Source organism: Helicoverpa zea, chromosome 14 (genome assembly GCF_022581195.2).
Source record: "Helicoverpa zea isolate HzStark_Cry1AcR chromosome 14, ilHelZeax1.1, whole genome shotgun sequence".
Lineage (NCBI taxonomy): Eukaryota > Metazoa > Arthropoda > Insecta > Lepidoptera > Noctuidae > Helicoverpa > Helicoverpa zea.
The window spans coordinates 10730125-10750879 of NC_061465.1; the positions used below are offsets into that span (position 1 = coordinate 10730125).

General features: G+C 38.0%; 2 protein-coding genes across 2 annotated transcripts; one reads left to right on the plus strand and one right to left on the minus strand.

Annotated features, from left to right (window-relative positions):
- Positions 1-193: 193 nt before the first annotated feature.
- Positions 194-7873, plus strand: LOC124636478. The gene is made up of 4 exons (XM_047172583.1): positions 194-348; positions 4589-4801; positions 6133-6262; positions 6914-7873. The coding sequence occupies exons 1-4, from the start codon at positions 274-276 to the stop codon at positions 7051-7053; spliced, it is 558 nt and encodes a 185-aa protein (XP_047028539.1). The 5' UTR covers positions 194-273; the 3' UTR covers positions 7054-7873.
- On the minus strand, positions 7769-11220 carry LOC124636477. Its single transcript, XM_047172582.1, has 4 exons — positions 10479-11220; positions 9738-9935; positions 9097-9226; positions 7769-8597 (listed from the first exon to the last, which is right to left on the minus strand). The coding sequence occupies exons 1-4, from the start codon at positions 10713-10715 to the stop codon at positions 8527-8529; spliced, it is 636 nt and encodes a 211-aa protein (XP_047028538.1). The 5' UTR covers positions 10716-11220; the 3' UTR covers positions 7769-8526.
- Between the last annotated feature and the right edge of the window lie 9535 nt (positions 11221-20755).

The following is a 20755-nucleotide window of genomic DNA, read 5'->3' on the forward strand; positions in this document are numbered from 1 at the left end:
ATACAAAAGACAGAATCTTGAGTGCCTCTCTGTAGAATTTTTGTCACACTAATCAAAACAGTCGTAGATTCAGTTTCAAGGAACGCTGTGTTTATAATATTTATTTGGCTTAGAGAGGAGAGTAAGGGAGGGGAGGGGAAGGGAATGAAGTACTTCATTATCCTGTAAGCCATTCGGCCATTCCCCATATTTTATGGTAGTGTTGCCTTTTAAACGCTGTGGCGCGGTTGAGTAAATTTGTTTTCGCGTTGTGATTTTAAAAGGGGTGGCAAAATGTGTTGGTCCCAAAAATGCTGTTATGTGATACCGGCGAACATTGGATGTGTGCTGATGGGGATTTGCAGTTTTGTTAGTATTTTTTTCTTGTTTTTTCTTTATAAAATTGTTTTTTTTTTTTTTAATTACTGATGTTGTGTGAAGGGTAGAGCCAACTGCATTATGGAGATGATACCTATAAGACGTAATATGGTTGTGTATTATAGTAGTTACGTAGGTAGTTATTTCATTAATGTCAGCTCATTGTATGTTGAAAAAATGAATCAACTTTAAAGACCTGACGGTTTGGTGAAAGTTTTTTTTTAAGTACATATGAGAGAAGTAGAGGATTGCCTCATGTAGAGAATAAATTACTTAGTTTTAGGGTTTTAAACCCGGTTTGACCGGCATTCCGCGGGAAGTTCTTCCCATACCGGTGACTAAAATATAGACAGCTGACAGCTACTTTGGAATAGTCTAGCTAACCAACAGTGAAAAAGTTTTTGACATCGGCTCAACAGTTTCGGAGCCTTTAGGGCAAAAACAAACGACAAACGGCGTCATCTTCATTACATTAACATAGATTAGTAATTAGCAATAATTGGTATAAGTCAAACTCTGATCGAAAATCAATGGAAAGATGGTTATAGAAATATACTGCAAGACTTCAGACGCACGCGCATAGGTGGCTGTGTAACAGTATCCTTTCAAAGTCTAGGTACCTTCGTAGCTATTATTATATTTCCTGTACTAGTATTTAACTATGTATGTGATACCTATTTCCATATAGGTTGTTTCAACTGTAAATAAAGCAATTGCTTTATAAAATCTTTATTGACTACAAACTAATTACGCTGAGCAAATGTTACTAAACAGTTTTTACCTGGTTTGAAAAAGATGATACTTATGTATTATCTTTTTTCTTTTAGGAACCTTAAAACCAAGCAAAGTTTCTAATGGATCTGATACCACCATAATATCTGATATTTGTAATGTGCGTACCACGTTCCATCTTCATACTGTTATGAGCCCAAACAAACTATCGGCCGACTAAAAGTTTGCACCAGTGCAGTGCGCGGGTAGGTAGGTACTACAACTCAATCCGTAATCTTTTCGGTATTCTAACCAAATGTAAAGTGGGGTAGGGCGTGGCTTCTCGCCCGCTAGTTTCCTTACGTCTTAAGGAGTAGGTAGGTAGCTCATAGATTTCTAGAAATAACTTCCCAGACTTAAATTAGCTTTGTTGATATTAGTGAACGAATTCGGTATGAAATTAAGTTTCATGTCGGTTTTTCACCACATTTTGTATAAGTATGTTTGTACCCTAAAGACTCCAAAGCTACTAGAGCGATTTGAAAAATTATTTCACAGTTAGAAAACTACTCTCTTCCCGAGGCTAACATAGGCTTTTTATCCCGGTATGGTTAGTAGTAGGCACGGGTTTAAAAACAAATTGTTCTAGGTACATATCTAAACTAAAATTAAGCTAGCGAAAAAGCTTCGTAGTCGGTTAAAAAGCTATTTATGTATTAGTGGTTTATTTTTATCAGCCAAGTACGCCTTTGTACATAAAGGTGTTGAGAAATTAAATACCCTATGTAATATATAACCACAATGTTTGTATTGCATTCTGAAATACGTGCTGTTTTCACAATTTACCTCGTACCGAGACACACTCCGTTTTGGTTATTCTGCTCTCCTTACACTTGCAGACAAGGGTATATGCGCTATCCTTTCCTCTAGAATATTGGTTCCTATATTGTTAGGGAGTTCCCCTTGGAGTGGCAGCTGTGTTGCCAATTTATTTAAAGTTTGTTTGTTGCTCATTATTTTTTTAGTCTGGCAACTTTTTACTTATTGTTACACAGGCTGTGCTATTTTTATGTAAGAAGTACTTAATCAAAATAAAAGGTATTCCTTTATTTTTTTATTTTTTTAAACAGTAACCCGACGGGTTGTTTCCTGTAATAATAAATGTAACGGCCGCCTGAATAGGGTTCTAAAAAGTCCTTATCGGGCGGCAACAAGGTTCGCGCCTTTAATGGTTGGGTCATGCCAGTCCTGATGTACTCCGCACACTGTTGACCGCAGAACGAATGCATCACCCGCGATCGTCGGTGATGAGACTGTACATCCCGCGGAAATGTGGAGGTCGAGGCTTTTTAAATGCAAAGACGCTCCACAACCGCGAGGTGTGTTCAGTCTCAGAGAATATTTTCTCAAAAGCGACGTGGGTATGCACCGTGATGTGGTAGCAGTGGACAGATGACTCACCCCGCTATCGTTGGCAAATGAGAACTGGCGCAAACCTGTGGTACTAACTACCCATGATCGCAAGAAGGCAGAGCAAACAGCTACACGGACGCTTCTTCGGGGCTCTTCATGGCCCCGATGTAGACTTCAAAGCGTCCGTATCTTGGCTATGCTTCGGTGACTTAAGGACGTGGCACATTACAGCAGCACCGCAACAGCACGGCTCCACACCAGCATTTAAGTTGTCATTCAATTTAGAGCATTAAATCGTGTATATTATAATATATTTCGTAATGTCAATATGAAAAAGCCAACGGCGAGCAGTCAGCGTGCTTGCCGCTTCCACACAACTCGACTCGCCGCCCGCGTGCTGCAAGCGAGCGGTCCTCATGCGTACAGCGCGCCGACGGCGTGCTAATTGCGAGCCGACTCCGAGCCGGCAGCGAAACAACGTCATTACGTCGTGTTCAATCATAACATCAATCATAATCGTCTTAAAATAATATTGAGTTTGCGGTGACAGCAAGCTTACACCTCGCGGCCGGCGCGCGGCCGGCGCGCCGACGGCGAGCGGACGGCGCGCCGACGGCGAGCGGACATCGCGTGGTTGGCGCGCTGGCAGCTAGCCGTAGTCTTAATTCGAGGCGACGCCGTGCTGCAGCCGTGCTGTTGCGGTGCTGCTATAATGTGCCACAAGCTTTATTTGGAGAAACCGAAGGGTGTGTATGTGCAATTATGGACGAAGTTATCCTTACGAATAACTACCGGAGATATATCATGAGAGACGGGACGGTTGACATATGTCAGGCATGTCACCATCCAGGTGAGTCTATCAGACATATTATTTCTGATTGTTCTCGTTTGGCTAACGGTGAATATTTGCACAAACATAACCAAGTGGCCAAGATCATCCACCAGCAGCTTGCTCTGCAGTAAAAACTTGTAGATCTTGAGGTACCGTACTACAAGTATGCGCCCGACCCAGTTCTCGAAAACGACCATATCACGTTGTACTGGGATCGATCTATCATCACTGAAAGGACTATTGCAGCCAATAAGCCTGATATAGTGGTGATAGATCGATTAGCGCGCCGCGCGATGATAGTCGATGTCGCCGTTCCGCATGACGAGAACCTCGTGAAAGCTGAGAAAGAGAAACAAATAAAGTATCTTGACTTAGCGCACGAGGTTGTCGCCATGTGGAATGTCGACACGGCTGTCATTGTGCCGATTGTCGTTACGGCCAATGGTCTAATAGCCAAGAGCCTCGACCAACACCTCAGGAGGCTCTCGTTAGACGGCTGGATCAAGGGACTGATTCAGAAGGCAGTACTCCTTGATACGGCGCGTATTGTGAGGAGGTTTCTATCTCTGGTACCTTGGACCCTGTGCCCGATATCGGTGGCAACCTATTTTTTATATTTTTTAATGTTTTTTTATTTTTATATTTAAAAATGTAAAATATATGTTCAAAAATAAATAAATGACAAAAAAGGTAACGGCCGCACACATACTTTACACAGAACATCTTTTGCAACGCCTGAAAAAGGCCTCACGGCCTTTACGCTGTACCTTAACTTAATTACAAATATTTTGGGTTTGAGTTAAAGTAACTATTATAGTCCAAAGATCACCAGGTAACAAATGGTCCAAAACTGTCACCAATTGGTACCCGATTCACAAGAAAAGACGACAAGGAAGGCCATTCAAAAGATGGAGTGATGATATAGTTGGTACGGTGGGAAATACCTGGAGCAGACTAGCAAGAGACAGAGCCAAATGGAAAGAAATGGAGGAGGCTTTCACCGCCAGAGCGGTCCTTACAAAATACTAACACTAGAATAAGCATAATTTTTTAAAATAAATATAAATATAATACTAACACTACAAATAATATTTAGAAATGTAAGTCTTTTAAAGTGTGTAAGGAAAATAAAGCTCATTATTATTAACTATTATAGTAATCTGGTTAGAGATTTGTTTTTCACTCTGAAATAATTTGTAAGAACACTCGATCGAATCGCACTCTAAAAATATGGCAATTTTATATTATCTATAATTATATTTTTTCTTCTTCCAGCTAGTATCCCTCTTCATGCTATCAGGTTCCATCGCTTGCCTCATCATCAAGGATGAAGAGACCAGGCAGCTGTCTACTCCTCAAGTCCAGTACATGCAGACCTTTGGGCTGCATCTATCGATGACTTCAGTTCGCATCCTGATGGTCATAGCTATTGTCGTCGCTTTATTCGGAATGATGTTTTCTGTCATGCTGGTTGTTGGTATTTTAAAGGTGAGTAGACTGTAGTCAGGTCAGTTTAAATATTAATTTGACTAATTAACATAAACATCTACAATCAATATAAATACACAAATATATAAATACAATCATCATCTCAGCCATAGGACGTCCACTGCTGAACATAGGCCTCCCCCTTTGATCTCCACAGATACCTGTTGGAAGCGACCTGCATCTAGCGTCTTCCGGCGACCTTTATAAGGTCGTCTGTCCACCTCGTTGGTGGACGTCCTACGCTGCGTAATCTTCATATTGTTTGCTTGATTTTTTCAACGTGTTAATATCCAGAACCGAGCTGATTTAAACAAATAAGTATTTCTGCGTCAAAAGAGGGAGGATGTAGTCTACTTTTTATTGGAATACGTGAAGTAGTTCATACTTTCCTACGCGACGTTTCCTGCGTCAGAAGCTAGTGTTAATGCAAAGACCTTTTCTTCTGCGAATGTATGGATGAATTGTTTATATCATAGCGATTTCCTCCAGGCGTCATTAATTTGATGTTCAAGGAGTGCTGACTATCAGCTAAACAATAATAAATTGAGGTAAAAAAAATCTTTAAAAACAAGCTTTTATTTAAATGCGCTAAAAATAAAAAAATAAACTTTTACTGTAACTTTACTGATTTATGTTTTAAAAGCTTGTCGCGAGATTTAAGTACTCGTATTTACTTTCTTAGTAAAATCGCGACAAGCTTTTAAAACATAAATCAGTAAAGTTACAGTAAAAGTTTATTTTTTTATTTTTAGCGCATTTAAATAAAAGCTTGTTTTTAAAGATTTTTTTTACCTCAATTTATTTTATACTTTTTAGTTTTGATTTGGTAAAGTGCACTTTATTCTACTTGCCTGTCATGGGATACCCATAGGTATGGATGGGATTGAAAAAAATAGGTTATTCACCATTTTGTAGCGGCGGCTATCTTGGATTTTTATTTCGTAAAGTGCGATGTGTTCTACTTGTCAATCCCTTTCATTTGATACCCATATTGTATAGGTACTTTAAAAATAACTAGTCCGCCATCTTGTATATTTAGACATGTTGGATTTAGGATGACGTCACATAGCTTAACATGCATTGTCATCCAAACTAAACATGTATGCAAAATTGCAGCTCAATCGGTTGAGGGCAAGTGCCTTAAAATTGAGTTGTAAAATTCCACCCGAACACACATAGTTACATACATACATACATACATACATACATACATTGCAAGTTAAATAAAAGCTTGTAAAAAAGCTTGTAATAATAAAAGCTTGTAATAAAAGCTTGTAAAAAATATGATTTTCAAATTTGATTTAGCATTAATGAACTACTGTTGTTTTCAGAACAAACCAAGCTTCGTGCTATGCTACTTCGCGTTCGGCATCATCATCACGATCGTGTGTCAGCTGTGCGCTCTGCTGGTGCTGCTGGAGAACTGCTGGATTCTGGCTCTGAGCCTCTTCATAGTGTCATGTAAGTATGGAGACAGCTGTATTACCCATAGTTTGTATTGGGGGCTGTCGTTCGGCATCATCATCACGATCGTGTGTCAGCTGTGCGCTCTGCTGGTGCTGCTGGAGAACTGCTGGATCCTGGCTCTGAGTCTCTTCATAGTGTCGTGTTAGTATACAGACAGCTCTATTACCTACTAGCTTCCGACCGCGGCTTCGCCCGCATGGCGTGTTGATAAAAAGTATCCTATGTTCACTCTAGTATCACCAAGAATATGTGTACAAAGTTTCATGATGATCGTTTCTGTAGTTGTTGCGTGAAAGCTCTTTCTTTCTCCGAGTTTTCTCTGGTGCGTGAAAGCGTAACAAACAATCGAATTCGATTTGAGACGCTCATAAATTTTGCTTTTACTATTAGTTTTTTTGTGAAGTACTCCGCCGAGGTCTTAACAATATTACCACTGGAATTTCAACTAGCCGCTTTACACGCATTCCGTGGAAACTACTCCGCTCACAAGGATATAAAATGTAGTCTACTATATTAGCCTTCGTCGATAAATGGGCTATTTTGAAATTTGGAATAATTTAATAGAATTAGAATTTTAAGAATTTGGAGCGTTATCATATTATGAATAATATGATAGGGATTAATTATATATTTTTCTGATTGCAGTATTCCACATTCACTTCCTGGTGGTCGTGCATACGGTTTACGAGCTTATGTTGAGGGGCAAAGACTTCAGATTCCACCAGCAAGCCGAAGATGTGGATCCCCTTGCTGATTGCTTCGACGAAGATACTGAGAGACTCTAGAATATTCTTTAGTCATTTATTTTAAGACTTATGTTATATTTTCTGAGAGATTGTACATAACTGGTAAAATTCTCGAATCTAGGTAGCCGTCGATAAGAATTCAATAGTGTTTCGTCAAATTCTATCTATATATTTTTTTCTGTATCAATATCGGTTACCTAAGTGGAGTTTAGTATCTCTGCTAGTTAGTACTACTAGTACCTAATTTACTAATTTCCTTGCTGAGGGGGGATGAGAAGTTACTTGTTTTACTCGAGAGCAAAGATTGTTTTCTAAACTTCCGTCTTTTGTTTTTGTAAATAATTTGGCCTGTTTAATAAGAAGTTTGTGAGTATCTTTTCAATAATTCTTGGATCTCACTACTATGGATACCATGGCCTAACTATGACCCTACGTTTGAAAGAAGCTTATAGCGAAGGTGCCTATTTCAGCCTATTTATAAGTCCAGGTGTTATATTGATCGGATACCAAAGAGAATGTATAACAGGTGATTACCAACTAACCAACCCGATAACATTTAAGAAATATGTGCCTATAGATAGAGTAAGGAGTAAACGGCAGATTGTCCTCACTTAAACAGAGTACAAAGTGCCTTATATGAGGATAAGTTATATAATAAGTAATCACGTAGATTTTAATAATATCTCGATAAAGTAAAGTTGAGTCATTTGTTCAATGTAAAACCTAAAAATTGATGGTAATGAAACTACGTATGTCTTGATAACAGTATTATATATTTTTTATTATAAATAGACGTATAGTGACAACTGTAACAAACTTAATGACTAGCATTTTATGAATAAACATTTTTGTAATTAAACGTTATATTATTTACAAAAAAATTAACACGTATCAATCTAATAAATAGCTTAATTAATAATTTGACACAATTTGGCACGAAGTAGGCGTTTAAAAATTCATAAAGTTTACAATTTTCATAAGTTTACATCGCAAGAAACCATATTTATACTTAAATCTACGCAAGCTAAGACTGCCATTGGCTCCCGGTTTCTTCTGCATGACTTAGGTATGTCACTAACATTACAACTTGCAAAACAGTATTATTTAACACTTTTATGACATGGCATTGGCTTGAATAGTCATACAGAGCGACTGATTTACGTAATTAGGCTGTTGCAATCTATGAAATGACTATTGACTGGTGTTCATTCATACTTTGATGTGGTAGGTATGCTTATACACAAATATAAACTTTGTGTCATACATAATTTGAAATACATTTTATTTATTGTCATGACATTTAATACGTATGGAAACTTAATTATTTATTTTCCAATGTAAATCCTTTATAAGATTACAGCGAGTCTTCAAAATAATAAAATAATGTTTGGCAGTGTTAATTCATTATTTTACTCATTGACAAAAACACGTGGAACGTACGTAATACTACACAATTTGGTATTGCATTCAATGCTACATGGCTTATGACGTCATATGACAGGCTGTAGTGGTTTATACCTCTTCTCTGCTGTTGAGTTGCTTGTAGAAACTGTTGCAGAGGAGTATGGTGTATACGTTGTGAGCTGAAAAATATGGAAATGAAGAATTATATCAGGTATTATAAAAGATACATGGACCCGTGTACATTTTTTGGCCGACTGCAAAAAAAGCGACAGATTCTCAATTCGTTGTTTTTTTTTTAATAAATTAAAATAATATTAAATCGGTTCAACCCTTTTCACTGCTTATAAGTCACGTTGGTGTTTCGAACTTTTAAGCGCCTTGGCATTTTATCTTAGCAACAATTTGTAGCAAAGCCGCTTGCCCGGGTAACTGGGTTGGAAGGTCAGATAGGCAGTCACAGCTGTACTCAGCTGCACCCGGTTAGACTGGAAGCAGACCTCAACCCAACATAGTCGGGAAAAGACTAGACAGGTGATGATGATGATTTGCGGCAAAGCATAATGAATTAACACTGCCAAACATTATTTTATTATTTTGAAGACTCGCTGTAATCTTATAAGGGATTTACAGTCATTGACGATGTTGAACATCCCTACCGAAAATGGTCAAGTAACTTACCAATATAAATGAGTTCAGTGAAGATAGTCCCGACGCTGATGTTTGGAGAATTGAGGAAGAATATGAACATGGAGAGCATGAAGAACACGATCCACATGATCATGTATGCCTTGATGATGCCTTGCCGCTCCTGGAAATGAGGTAAACAAAATGTTAATCAACATAAACTTAATAACACAGTTTCTTTCAGGAGGTACTCTATGTCTAGTTAGACTTAGATAAAGTTGGGACGCACATTTTCAGCCTTAAGACTCTCATTATTAACACAAACTCTTTCTTTTTGATAACATAGGTACTCTTTAAAGCTTAAATTCTAAGTGAGGACTTCTTCTTACAATCTTCTTAACAAGCTGTATAAGACACAGTACACAGTAATTCTACCCGTTGTAACCTGTGTAAAAACACCTTTCTATTGATATTTGAGTTTATTTTAATGAAATCGGAAGGCGCTTGATGTAAAAGTGTAGCTATCTAAAGAGACTAGAAGCATTGATTTGGGAATATCTAAATTAAAATCTCTTTAATTTTATTAGTGGCTGTCTGAAATTGTAAAATAATTTCAAATCAGACCAGTAGGTAGTGTGAAACAAACATACAAATTCTTCAGCCTAATAATATAGATTACATAATTAAGTTCTTACCGTAGAAACTCCATAAACAAAAGCTATGTCGATGAGGAACTTAACGAGGAACATGATGACCAGTATGATAGTCATAGCGTAGAGGCCAGTCATGCCCGCTTGCATCTCTATGTCACCTGCATATTGCACTTCCAAGTCGATCGCTCCTACCTCTGCTGCGAGCACTATCATTAGTGTTAGCATGGTAAATGATAGGACCTGGGGAGGAAATGCACATTTTAGTGGGTTTTATGGTGTTATGTGTGGTGTGAAGAGTTTTTTCGAGACTTTTGATTCTTTTTTAGCATTTAACGCAATAGTGTATTACACTTTCAAAGAAAAAAGGGCCTGAGTTAGATCTTTGTAACAAACAGCACACAGATGAGAGAAATGCTACATGGAAAAATGTAAGGATAAAGGATTTTTCACGTTTTACGTCGCTGTGCTGATCCCAAATGATGACTTCTTAGCAGTTTTCATCGAATGTACGAATATAATGGGTAATGTTCTGTCCGTCGCGGTTTAATTGATAAATGTGTAATTGTACTAACAGTTTTTGGACATCGATTTCATCTCTTTTGGGTTGTACTTATATCCTGCCTTTACCTTTACAATATAACAAAGGTAATTTGTTCTGTAACTTGGTAGTTATTTTCATTATAATCTTTTGTAAGACGTTTTCTTTTAGATAGTATAAAATATTCAAAAATGTTCGGTCCATTTACAGCATATCGCCTACAGAAATAATGAAAGCAAACTCACAGCATTGATACTGCCCATGATAATACATCCTGTCTTCAAGTCGAAGACGAAGCAACACGTTGTCAGCTGTGGGAGCCCCATTTTGTCCTGAAACATTAGATAATAAAACATTAGTTTACATTCCTCTAGTGCTAAGAAGATAGCATTCAATTTCCATTGCCATTGCTTTTTTAGAAGGCGTTGAAATAATTTTAGCAACGGCGAATATATCCACGCTAACCAATGACGACAACACATAGATTACAAACATGTATGGTTAAATTCATGTAGGGTCTCAGCATTATGCTGAGCGAGGGCCGTTTCACGCGGGTGTGACACATATTTCCCGTTATGTACCTTCTTCTCGTGTCGTGTCTCTTGTTGTAATTTCCGTACTCTGTGTTGTAATTCGTATTTTTTTTATATCTAATTTTTTTTGTTGTTTGTTTTGTATTTTTCTCTTTTTTTCCTTGTGTCACTCGCGTGAATAAAACGTTTTTCTTTCTTTCTTTCTTTCTTTTCTAAATTGTTTGAATCTAATTTCCCTTTTAACCATTATTTATGAAGGCATGGAAGAAGACATGCCGCGCCGGAGAATTTATTTATTTATTAAAAATAAGCACACCAACAATACAATCACCCAATGTTATACAAAATCTAATAATCAAACAATAGGCATGATGACAGTAATCAAAAATCATTAAAATAATATATTTATTAAATTAAACTTGAAGCTTGGAATATAAAACGCGCATTGTTTTCTTTATTAATAATGTGATTAATATGTATTTTATAAAATAAAATTACGAAATAAGGCAATCCGCCATGATATCTTGAACACCGATCAGAGCTCGTGACGTCATCTCTGAAAACAACTCGCGCGAAAGCGCGCGAACGTCACATTTCGTTATTGTGAACTTCCACTGCGATCTTTGTTTCTAATTAATTAATTGTTTATAACACGAGTTATGGAGCCCGGATTTATCAAAGCAAACAGCGCTAATTTGCCTAGAATTGATATCATAATGCTGGGAAAGTTTTTGGCATCAAATAAAGATTTTTGTTCAGCTGAATTTAGAAATGTTAAAACTTCCATGTAAGTATACTAGTTTAATTAAAAAACAATGAGAGATGAAACCTAACCTCGAAATAGTTATTTACATTATAAACTATGTTAGAATCTAGAGAACTATGTAATAACTTACATCAAAGTGATCTTCACAAAAATAAAGTTGTACCCTGGGCAATATTGCTTTTGAATCTCGCCTTGCAAGTTTAAGCCACTTGTTTCGTATTTTTTTATTGTGAGGAACGTACACAAATAACTTATCAGGAGTTGTTTTGGATGTGTTCTTACATTGGGGGACCCCACAACACCTATGCACTTTCGAATTCATTTTTAATAACACAAAAAACTTAATTATTGCACGAGCGTTGTTTACTTGCGTCTTGTAATTTCAGTCGTGACGTCACAAGTGACGACATGACACTGACAAGCGTTTTCGCGCCGGATTCAAAGTGGACAGAGAAAAATGCAATTATTTGATAAAAAAACTTCGCATTTTCTTAAAATTAATAATTTTTCATATAAAATAGACGTATACCTACATCATACAAAGGAATTTAAAAATTTGTCATCATGCCTATTGACAGCACAAGCAATTGTACAAATTACAGGAGTGCATGACATTAAACATGAAACTCATTTGAGACTTACATAAAAATAACTAAGATAATAAAATTAAAATACACATTAAAGTAATAACGAATGGGCACTATTCACACTGTTTAAGTAGGGAGCGTTTGTATGATGCGAACTTCATAAAGAAAATATCGATGGGATAATCTGTCACAATGGTCCTTTCATTATATAATCTTGCCATACGTGTAAGAGGGCTATTAAATGTGGTATTCAAAGTACCTATGATGACACCTCTTTATTATTTAAAGTCGGCAAAACTTACGAGTATGCAGCAATGTAAGACAAAGCTCTTTGATTTGTACTTATGTCGGTATATTGGATAATGATCTCTTTGTCATACAAAAAGCGTGCAAATTATATCGAAAAGGAAAACGATTCAAAAATACAGGAAAAACTAATAGCAAATTTTTATCATAACAATAAATCTGACGTAAGTTGACTGACGTTAACAAAACCAACAACAATTTATGGGAATTAATATAAAAAACATAAATGGCAACATATAACATTTTATTTCTATTATATAAATACTTAATAATATGCAAATTATTACCGAAATGAGCGCAGGCGGAAGTTCTAAACCAATTTCGATTTACATCTATTGAAAAACGTAGGTAAGTATTTGTATTTAAAGTTCACACATTTTATAGCGGCTAGAATTTTGCCTAATGTTGATTATGCCAAGGTGAACAAGAATACAACTATGTACCTGTACTAGATATATGAACAAATGCAGAGGAATACTAGATTCTCTTAAGCACTTTACCAAAGGTCTAGCACTTAAGGCTGTAGGATGGTTTGAAAGAGTTATCGCGGCTCTGATACATAAAGGGAGGGCTCGAAAGAAGGTACATAGGTGAATTTCGGTCAGTAAAAGTCTGACAAAAGGCTCATTTGGTTTTTCCGTCTTTAAAAATGAGGTTACAGGAATTTTACATGCCTGTAAGTTTTAGCTTTGCAATAAGCATTTTTACATGATAATTATAAAGCAGGCTTATTAGAAGAAGGACAGTTTTTAATATCGGTTTTCAAAATATTGTATTAATTTGGATAGTTTACGGGCCGGAAATGACGTGATTTACCTATACGTTTCAATTTACGCATTAAACTTTTTAACGAGATGAAACTAAATATGCCTGTAACATCAATCAGTGGAATTGCTATGTTCTGAAATTAGGTTCTAAAAATTTAAGGATGGATTGTGCCATATAACTATCGATAAATAATCCATAGTTATATGTCAAATCGACGCACTTACAGCCCTTTGTTCAATAGACGAACATTTGAACAACTTTCAAACTATATTATAGAACCAAACTTAAAAAAACTAATCCAACAACACACGTTACTCAACACACACGATTTAACACAGCCCTAAAAAAGGACATAGATTAAATAATCTACATATAACAGAAGTGCACAATATATAACCACACATAATATAGCACGTACCTTGCCTACGTTTGCGTACTAAGAAGCTCAGTAGTTACTGTGTTAGTTGGTAGTGCTACCCTTACAGACGGGGTCTCTATGGCGGTTTGGCAAAGAGTATTAAATAGGGAAAGACACTGACAGATAGTTCGGTAGGTAACATAGTGCCTTTGGCCTCAGAGAGGACTGTCAGTCCCCAATAACAGCACTGAATGACAAAAAAAAATCAAGCACGAGTCTAAACTATAACCTGTAAACTTACATTTTATATACAATAAAAATTATGAAAAAAACAATAAATCCGCATTGACATTTATAAATTAGGTTGGATTTTATTTAGCCTATGAGTGTTCTAATATTTTATTGAAGCAGGTATGTATGTTTTCCTTTTATGAATTTGTTTGTTTTTAGATACGTCTTATTGGAAGTTTTTCCCCTGGTCAACTCCTCATGCGTCAATCAGGAAATATTGTAATTCTATATTTACATTAGGTTCCCAATAAATTCTAACTTAGACGTCACTATAATGTAAATGTCGTAATGTCACTATAATGTAATGTCGGTTAAATAAACTTTTCACTTAGGTATAGCTTACATGAAACTTTCAGCACAATTTTACATCGATTAATATCATCCTTATTGCATATAGTGTAAAAACACTGCCTACACTTTTTTGACTACCTCAAACTTGTTGATTGAAACCAGCCAAAAAAAAACGATAGGTATATAACAGTCTTCGCCTAAACCCAAAAAAATAACTACGTGACGCATCTGCTAGTAACACATGTATAATCTGTGCCCACCAGGCGCCGTTATGTCTGAAAATTTAATCAATATTTTGTACCAGACATGGATGCTGGGCGATTGTTTTTTATTATAATATTATTAAGGTTAAAGGTCAGACGGGATAGTCTGGCTTTTAAGGGATTATTCAGTGGGTTGTCTGAATTATGATGATCCTTAAACCCTTTTGAGTAATGAATGGGGATGGTTGATAATTTTGTTATAATAGTTTCGTTAGTCGTTTGTTAACTTAGTATAGCTCGGTAGTTAATTAAAGCATCGGTCTCTCAAATGGAGGGCGCAGGTTCAATTCCAGTTTAGGCAAGTAAAGTTATACTCTTATGTTGTGTTGCATTTATTAAGTGTATTTTGGACACCATTGAGGAAATCTGGACAATAAAGTGTGAAATCGGAAAAAACTATGAGCAGGCATGATGATAATAATATGTAAATAAGTTGTTGGTGTTTAGCATTCGGTGAATTAAATGTATATGCAATGTATTATATGCTTATCTTAACATCACATTTTAAAAATATCTTGAGCTGAAAATATGGTTTTAATTATTTTACTAACGGCCAGTTTCTTCATCAAAAGTTAAAGTTAAAATAATGTCTAAAGTAAAAGTAACGGTCAAATACGTTTTTTCAAGGCTAAAGTGACAGCAACACTAATAGAAAAATTGAATTTGACCGTTACTTTTACTTTAGACATTACTTTGACTTTTACTTTGGCTTTAACTTTTGATGAAGAAACTGGCTGTAAGTCTTATGCCAAAGGTAGGTACTATTTACATATTGTTCTCCTCAATAAATAAATATGGCTAATCCGTATATTTTATTTAGAATTTAAACTGCGAATAATTTGAATACATTTTATGAGCATTTAAGATCTGCGAAGAAAATCTTGAGGGCTTGAAACCAAGAATGCAAATTGGCTCCCAGACTCTGAAATAAATTAACGTGGTAATTGATTAATTAAGCCACTCGTTAGGATAAAGTGTCGGCAACATTGAAACTACGAGAATTGTTATGACGTAGAACGTTTATGACTTATATGAAATGGTTCATCACAGCCTATTTATTTACCGCTTTATCTATACCTTCGATATTTGCGGTCGTTACCAGAATTTTCACATTAGTCCCATACAAGTAAAGTCAAATTTCTATCTCTAGTAATCATAACAACAGATATATATCATATTGGGAACGTCCGAAGATTTCAACAGAATCAGAATAGCTGTGTATTTCTGTCAACGCGGAGTGGAACCACATCAAAATGGCCTATAGGTACAGAGACCAGCTCCGTCGTTCTTGGACATAAAACATACGCTCGTGAGGACTGGATGTCACAACGAACCTGGAACCTCATTGAAGAAAGGCGCCAGCTCCACCTTCAACTTCTGATAACCAGCGACGTAGCAGTGCGCCAAGACCTGAAGCTGCAGTACTCCCTGATACGCAGAAAAATCTACCGCAGTACTGGTCATGACCGACGAGTATGGGCTGACACTATTGCGGATTGCGCACAACGCGCTGCTAACTCCGGCAATCTCAGGGAGATGTACAAGGCGACGAAGACCTTTGCCGGGAATCGGAACCAGAGGAAGAAGAAACCCTTAAAAGGTAAAGGAGGCCAGCTGATTGTGACATCGGAGGGACAGCTTCAACGCTGGCGGGAGCACTTCGAGGAAATCTTCCGAGTCCCAAGTGACCCCGTAACCACGGCCGTACCTGCTGCTAGCTTGCCCACATCAAACCTGGATATCGATGTGTCTCCTCCTACAGGGGAGGAGGTAATGAAGGCTATCCGTAGGCTAAAAAATGGGAAAGCCCCAGGAGTCGACCTCATCACAGCGGACATGCTCAAAGCCGACGTTACCACCGCAGCAAACGCACTGACTTCCCTTTTGCGGAACATCTGGTCAGCCGAAGAGTTACCTGATGACTGGAACAAAGGCCTTCTCATCACCGTACCCAAGAAGGGAGACCTCAGTGAATGTGGCAATTGGAGAGGCATCACTTTGCTCTCGACTCCTTCCGAGGTGCTCTGCCAGATCATCCTGGACAGGTTGTCGGGGGCCGTCGAGCCTCTTCTGCGTAAAGAGGAGGCTGGTTTCTGTCCCACCCGATCGTGCACGGACCAGATCAACACCTTGCGCATAATCCTCGAACAGGCATCAGAATGGCAGAGGGAAATGTACTTGACCTTTGTGGACTTCGAAAAAGCCTTCGACACGCTGCGATGGCATTGCATCTGGGATCGGCTTCGTGAAATTGGAGTCCAAGAACAAGCGCCGTGGCATAGAGTGGGGACTATCCAACGTCTTAGAAGATTTGGATTATGCCGACGACCTATGACTATTGAGCCACACGCGAACCGACATGCAAGCCAAACTGGACGACCTACAACGAGAGGCCATGGAGACGGGATTAAAAATTAACACCCGGAAGACCCAGGAAATGAGGTGCGGAGTGACGTGCTCATTACCGTTGCTTATCGGCACAGAGGGAGTGGAGAGGGTCCACAAGTTTACCTACCTCGGGAGTGTTGTGTCGGAAACAGGAGGGACCGAGGAGGACATCACCTCGAGGATCACCAAAGGGAGAGCAACCTTCGCACAGCTCCGTCCTGTGTGGCAATCACGGAAGCTGACCAGGAGAGTTAAGCTCAAAATATTCCGGTCCAATGTCAAAACCGTATTGCTGTACGAATGTGAAACATGGAAGGCCACAAAAGACATCTCGCGAAAGCTCCAGGTCTTCATCAATCGCTGCCTTCGTCGTATTCTCGGTATATACTGGCTCGAGAAAATCTCCAACATAGAACTGTGGGAACGCTGCGGGGAGACACCGATCGACCAGCAGATCAAACGCCGCAAGTGGAACTGGATCGGCCACACGCTCCGAAGGGATCCCGATCACATCCCGAGGCAAGCCCTAGACTGGAATCCCCAAGGGAAGCGGAAACGTGGCCGCCCTAAACAATCCTGACAAGGCATGTCAAAGCCTTCTTAGTTACCTACAGGCATCGCCATCTAAACTATTTAAACTATTTGATGCCTACTTTTCCTTATCACATGACCCAAACACGTGAGATATAATTTATGTGAATCAAAGCCACGCAATAAGAAGATAAATCAGAAAATTGCAATGTATGTAATTTAATGTGATTACTAATGTTAATGAGATGATGTGTGACGACTGCCGGTACCTATGTGCTCATCATATCCTGTGACCATAATAAGAGGAATAAATGCTGGGATGTCTTTTCCTACATGATTCTGACACCTTCAAGCTTGTTAGGCCTAAAATCCGCGTCAAATGCACCTTATACACATTCTAGCAATTGGCTTTAGCCTGATGGTTGTTTACAACTTACGTTGAAGTAATTAAAATCATATGGCCTACATGTAAATAGGCCACCATTGCGCACATTGAAGCCAAGTTGACATATATAATTGTTCATAATCAACATCATGACCTTATCCATATTTAATTTTTAGTCGGCGTAGCACGTTTTCTTCTTTCATACTCTTCTATCTGCCATTATCTCGGAAGTAACATTCTTTGTAACCATTTCGACTTTCCATTACTTTTCTTTCTTTCTCAACAAAAAATACATGGCTTTCACTCACCCCACTCGGTAACAAAAACCAGGGTGTATATGGGTGTGACTATCGATCAGTGTTGCCATGGTTTCCCATAAAAGTGTTTAGCGTGGGCGAATGGCAATGATTTGATTGACATCATGTTTACGCGGACCGTGAGTGATTTTAATCAAAGCGTTTGGTTTGGGGTGATTGCTATGTGCCTGTGCCATCAATAGATTTATAATACAGCCAATTACGTAATTTCTGGGAAAATATACTATTTTGATCTTCCAAGATATAAAAAATATGTATTTTTGTATGCATCAGTATGGCCGTCACTCCTCATATCCCTCGAAATACACTAAAGAGAGTTGGTACCAACTACCATTAGTTGCCATTAGTTGCAATAACTTCTCTCGTGATTTTGAAAATATTTAGTCACGTTTTAAAGGTGACAGCCATTCTGAAATTAGGATATACTTATCTCTATCCAGTGTGAAGAAACTTTGACTTCGAGTATTTCATTTTAGGCCACAGTGGGAGAATGGATAAAAGACTATCCGTCAGTTGCACAAAGCTCAATTAAAGTTAAAGCTTCTTTAAATCTATTGCTGAGACTTTCTATGTCAACAAGATAAATAGATTTAATGAAGCTTTAATTTTAATGGAGCTTTGTGCAACTGACGGTAATTCAGACACTGAACCTTCTACTAGACTTACATGATGCATGTCTATTTTATAGCTTTGTTATCTCTTTTTATAGGTATCAGGTTTTGCTGTTTTCGCCATTTACAAACGCAGATTACTCTTTTTTCGATATCCTAGTGCAAAGTGTTCCTGCAATTAACATTGTGAATGACCTTGAGAAGTTTTTTACCTATATAAATTATACTAGATTGAGTTACCGGCTAGTTTAATAGCAGGCGTACATAATAGTTGTTGTGCATGCTGGATATCATTTACTAATGACAGGACCGGTTAGAATCGTGTTGTGTATTGACGTACAAATGCAACTTATTAATATATGTGCTATTAAATCCATGTAGGATTATAGGTAAACATTTATGGCCTTACTACAAAAACTTAAACGCCTGTTTTACACTTGTCTAAAAAAATGTGGCTGCAAAATGAACCATAATATGTCAACGTCATAATCTGTCATTTTTTTAGACAAGCCTTAAACTGACGTTTAAAAGTTTTCGTGGTAAGACGGATAATAATTACCGATATTCTTTATCCCAGGAGGATCAGCGTGCTGCGCGTTGTTCGAAAGAGATACCGCGGCCCTGGTACATAAAAGGCCTATGACGGAACACGACGGTTTTTAGTCAGTAAGAGTCTGACACTCCCTCACCGCTGCTAACCCACAGCGGGAGGGGTCATTTGATGATTTTTAACGTCGGAAAAAAAAAAGGAGGATCGGCGTACTGGGCTACGGAATTGGTCGAAAGAGTTACCACAGCCCTGGTATGTACATATGAGAGTCTGACACTCCCTTACGCTGCACTCACAGAGGGATCATTTGATGATGTTTTAATGAAAGAGTACGACTATTGAAGGGTGATATTAGTAAGGTATGATATAAGTATAAAAACTTCATTAGACTTGTTGTGTTACAGTAACAGATTTGAACAGTCTTGTTGATAAAAGGCTAGAATTAAGCCCCGTAGTCATGGTAAACTTTTCTTTCGCAACATTGTTGATTAGCTACAGGAATGTTGCTGGAAAATCTACTTTGTCTTTTATTATAGTTATTGGCACGAATCTTGAGCTCTGACCTTCACCTGCGCAGAAGTAATTTATTGGGTCCCTTTTGTGGTATGAAGTGAGGCGCGGGGGCGGGCTAAAGCGGTGAATGGCCCGCAGTGCATCGCGTCATAGCCGTCACTCGGGATTGGTTCTTTGCTAATAAATCACATCTGCGCACATGTAGGTCAGAGCTCACGATTCGTGCCGATAACTATATCAACTCTGCAACACGCAGTATTGTCAGCAACATGTTGCCAGCAACTCGGCAACATGTTGATGCAACTTTGTTTATAAACAAAAGTTTATCGTGAATATGGGGCTTTAGGCTAAATCAGTTTGATTAAAGCTAAACATACTAAAATGTGTTAAGTACAACAAAATATGTTATTAATGATAAACAATACGGATTTCAAAAAAATAAAAATACCTCACAATTATTATCTAATTTTAGTAATGGGGTCAACAAGTGCCTGAACAATCGCGAACATGTACTTGTTGTCCTCATTGACTTTAGTAAAGCTTTCGATTGTTTGGAATATAATACACTATTTAATAAATTAGAGCAAAATGGTATACGGGGTCCATTATTAGATTGGTTCAAAAACTACCACATGAACCGCTACACGTCGGTGTGTGTCGCGGGTTCGTTAAGTAGCATGGTCTCAACTGATAAAGGCACAGCACAAGGTTCAATTATCGGGCCAACTGAATACTTACTGTACGTGAACGACATGTGTAACATTTTCACAGAAGGCTCCGTGTACCAATTTGCTGACGACACATGCTTGGTTGCTGCACATAAAGACATACGTGAGGCGCAGAGAGTGATGCAGTGTAACTTCGACCTCTTATGCAAGTGGGCCCATGACGTTGGTCTTGTAATTAATACAAAAAAAACTAAGTTAATTTACATACACTCACCTTACCTGACAGCGTCTTGTGTGCCTTCTGTCGTTGCTCATGAGCACCTGTGTCTTCACCGACCGGTCAAAGCGTGTAGTTGCTCCTCATTGGAGCTAGTGACTCAGCATATGTACCTTGGT

Bases quoted from the DNA above. Each gene is read 5' to 3' on its own strand.
- LOC124636478 (XM_047172583.1), top strand. From the start codon at position 274: ATGTGTTGGTCCCAAAAATGCTGTTATGTGATACCGGCGAACATTGGA. The intron at 4,802-6,132 runs GTGAGTAGACTG...TGTTGTTTTCAG, and splicing joins TGGTTGTTGGTATTTTAAAG to AACAAACCAAGCTTCGTGCT. The intron at 6,263-6,913 runs GTAAGTATGGAG...TTCTGATTGCAG, and splicing joins GAGCCTCTTCATAGTGTCAT to TATTCCACATTCACTTCCTG.
- LOC124636477 (XM_047172582.1), bottom strand. From the start codon at position 10,715: ATGTGTTGTCGTCATTGGTTAGCGTGGATATATTCGCCGTTGCTAAAA. The intron at 9,936-10,478 runs GTGAGTTTGCTT...TTTCCTCCCCAG, and splicing joins TCATGGGCAGTATCAATGCT to GTCCTATCATTTACCATGCT. The intron at 9,227-9,737 runs GTAAGAACTTAA...CCTCATTTCCAG, and splicing joins TTGTTTATGGAGTTTCTACG to GAGCGGCAAGGCATCATCAA.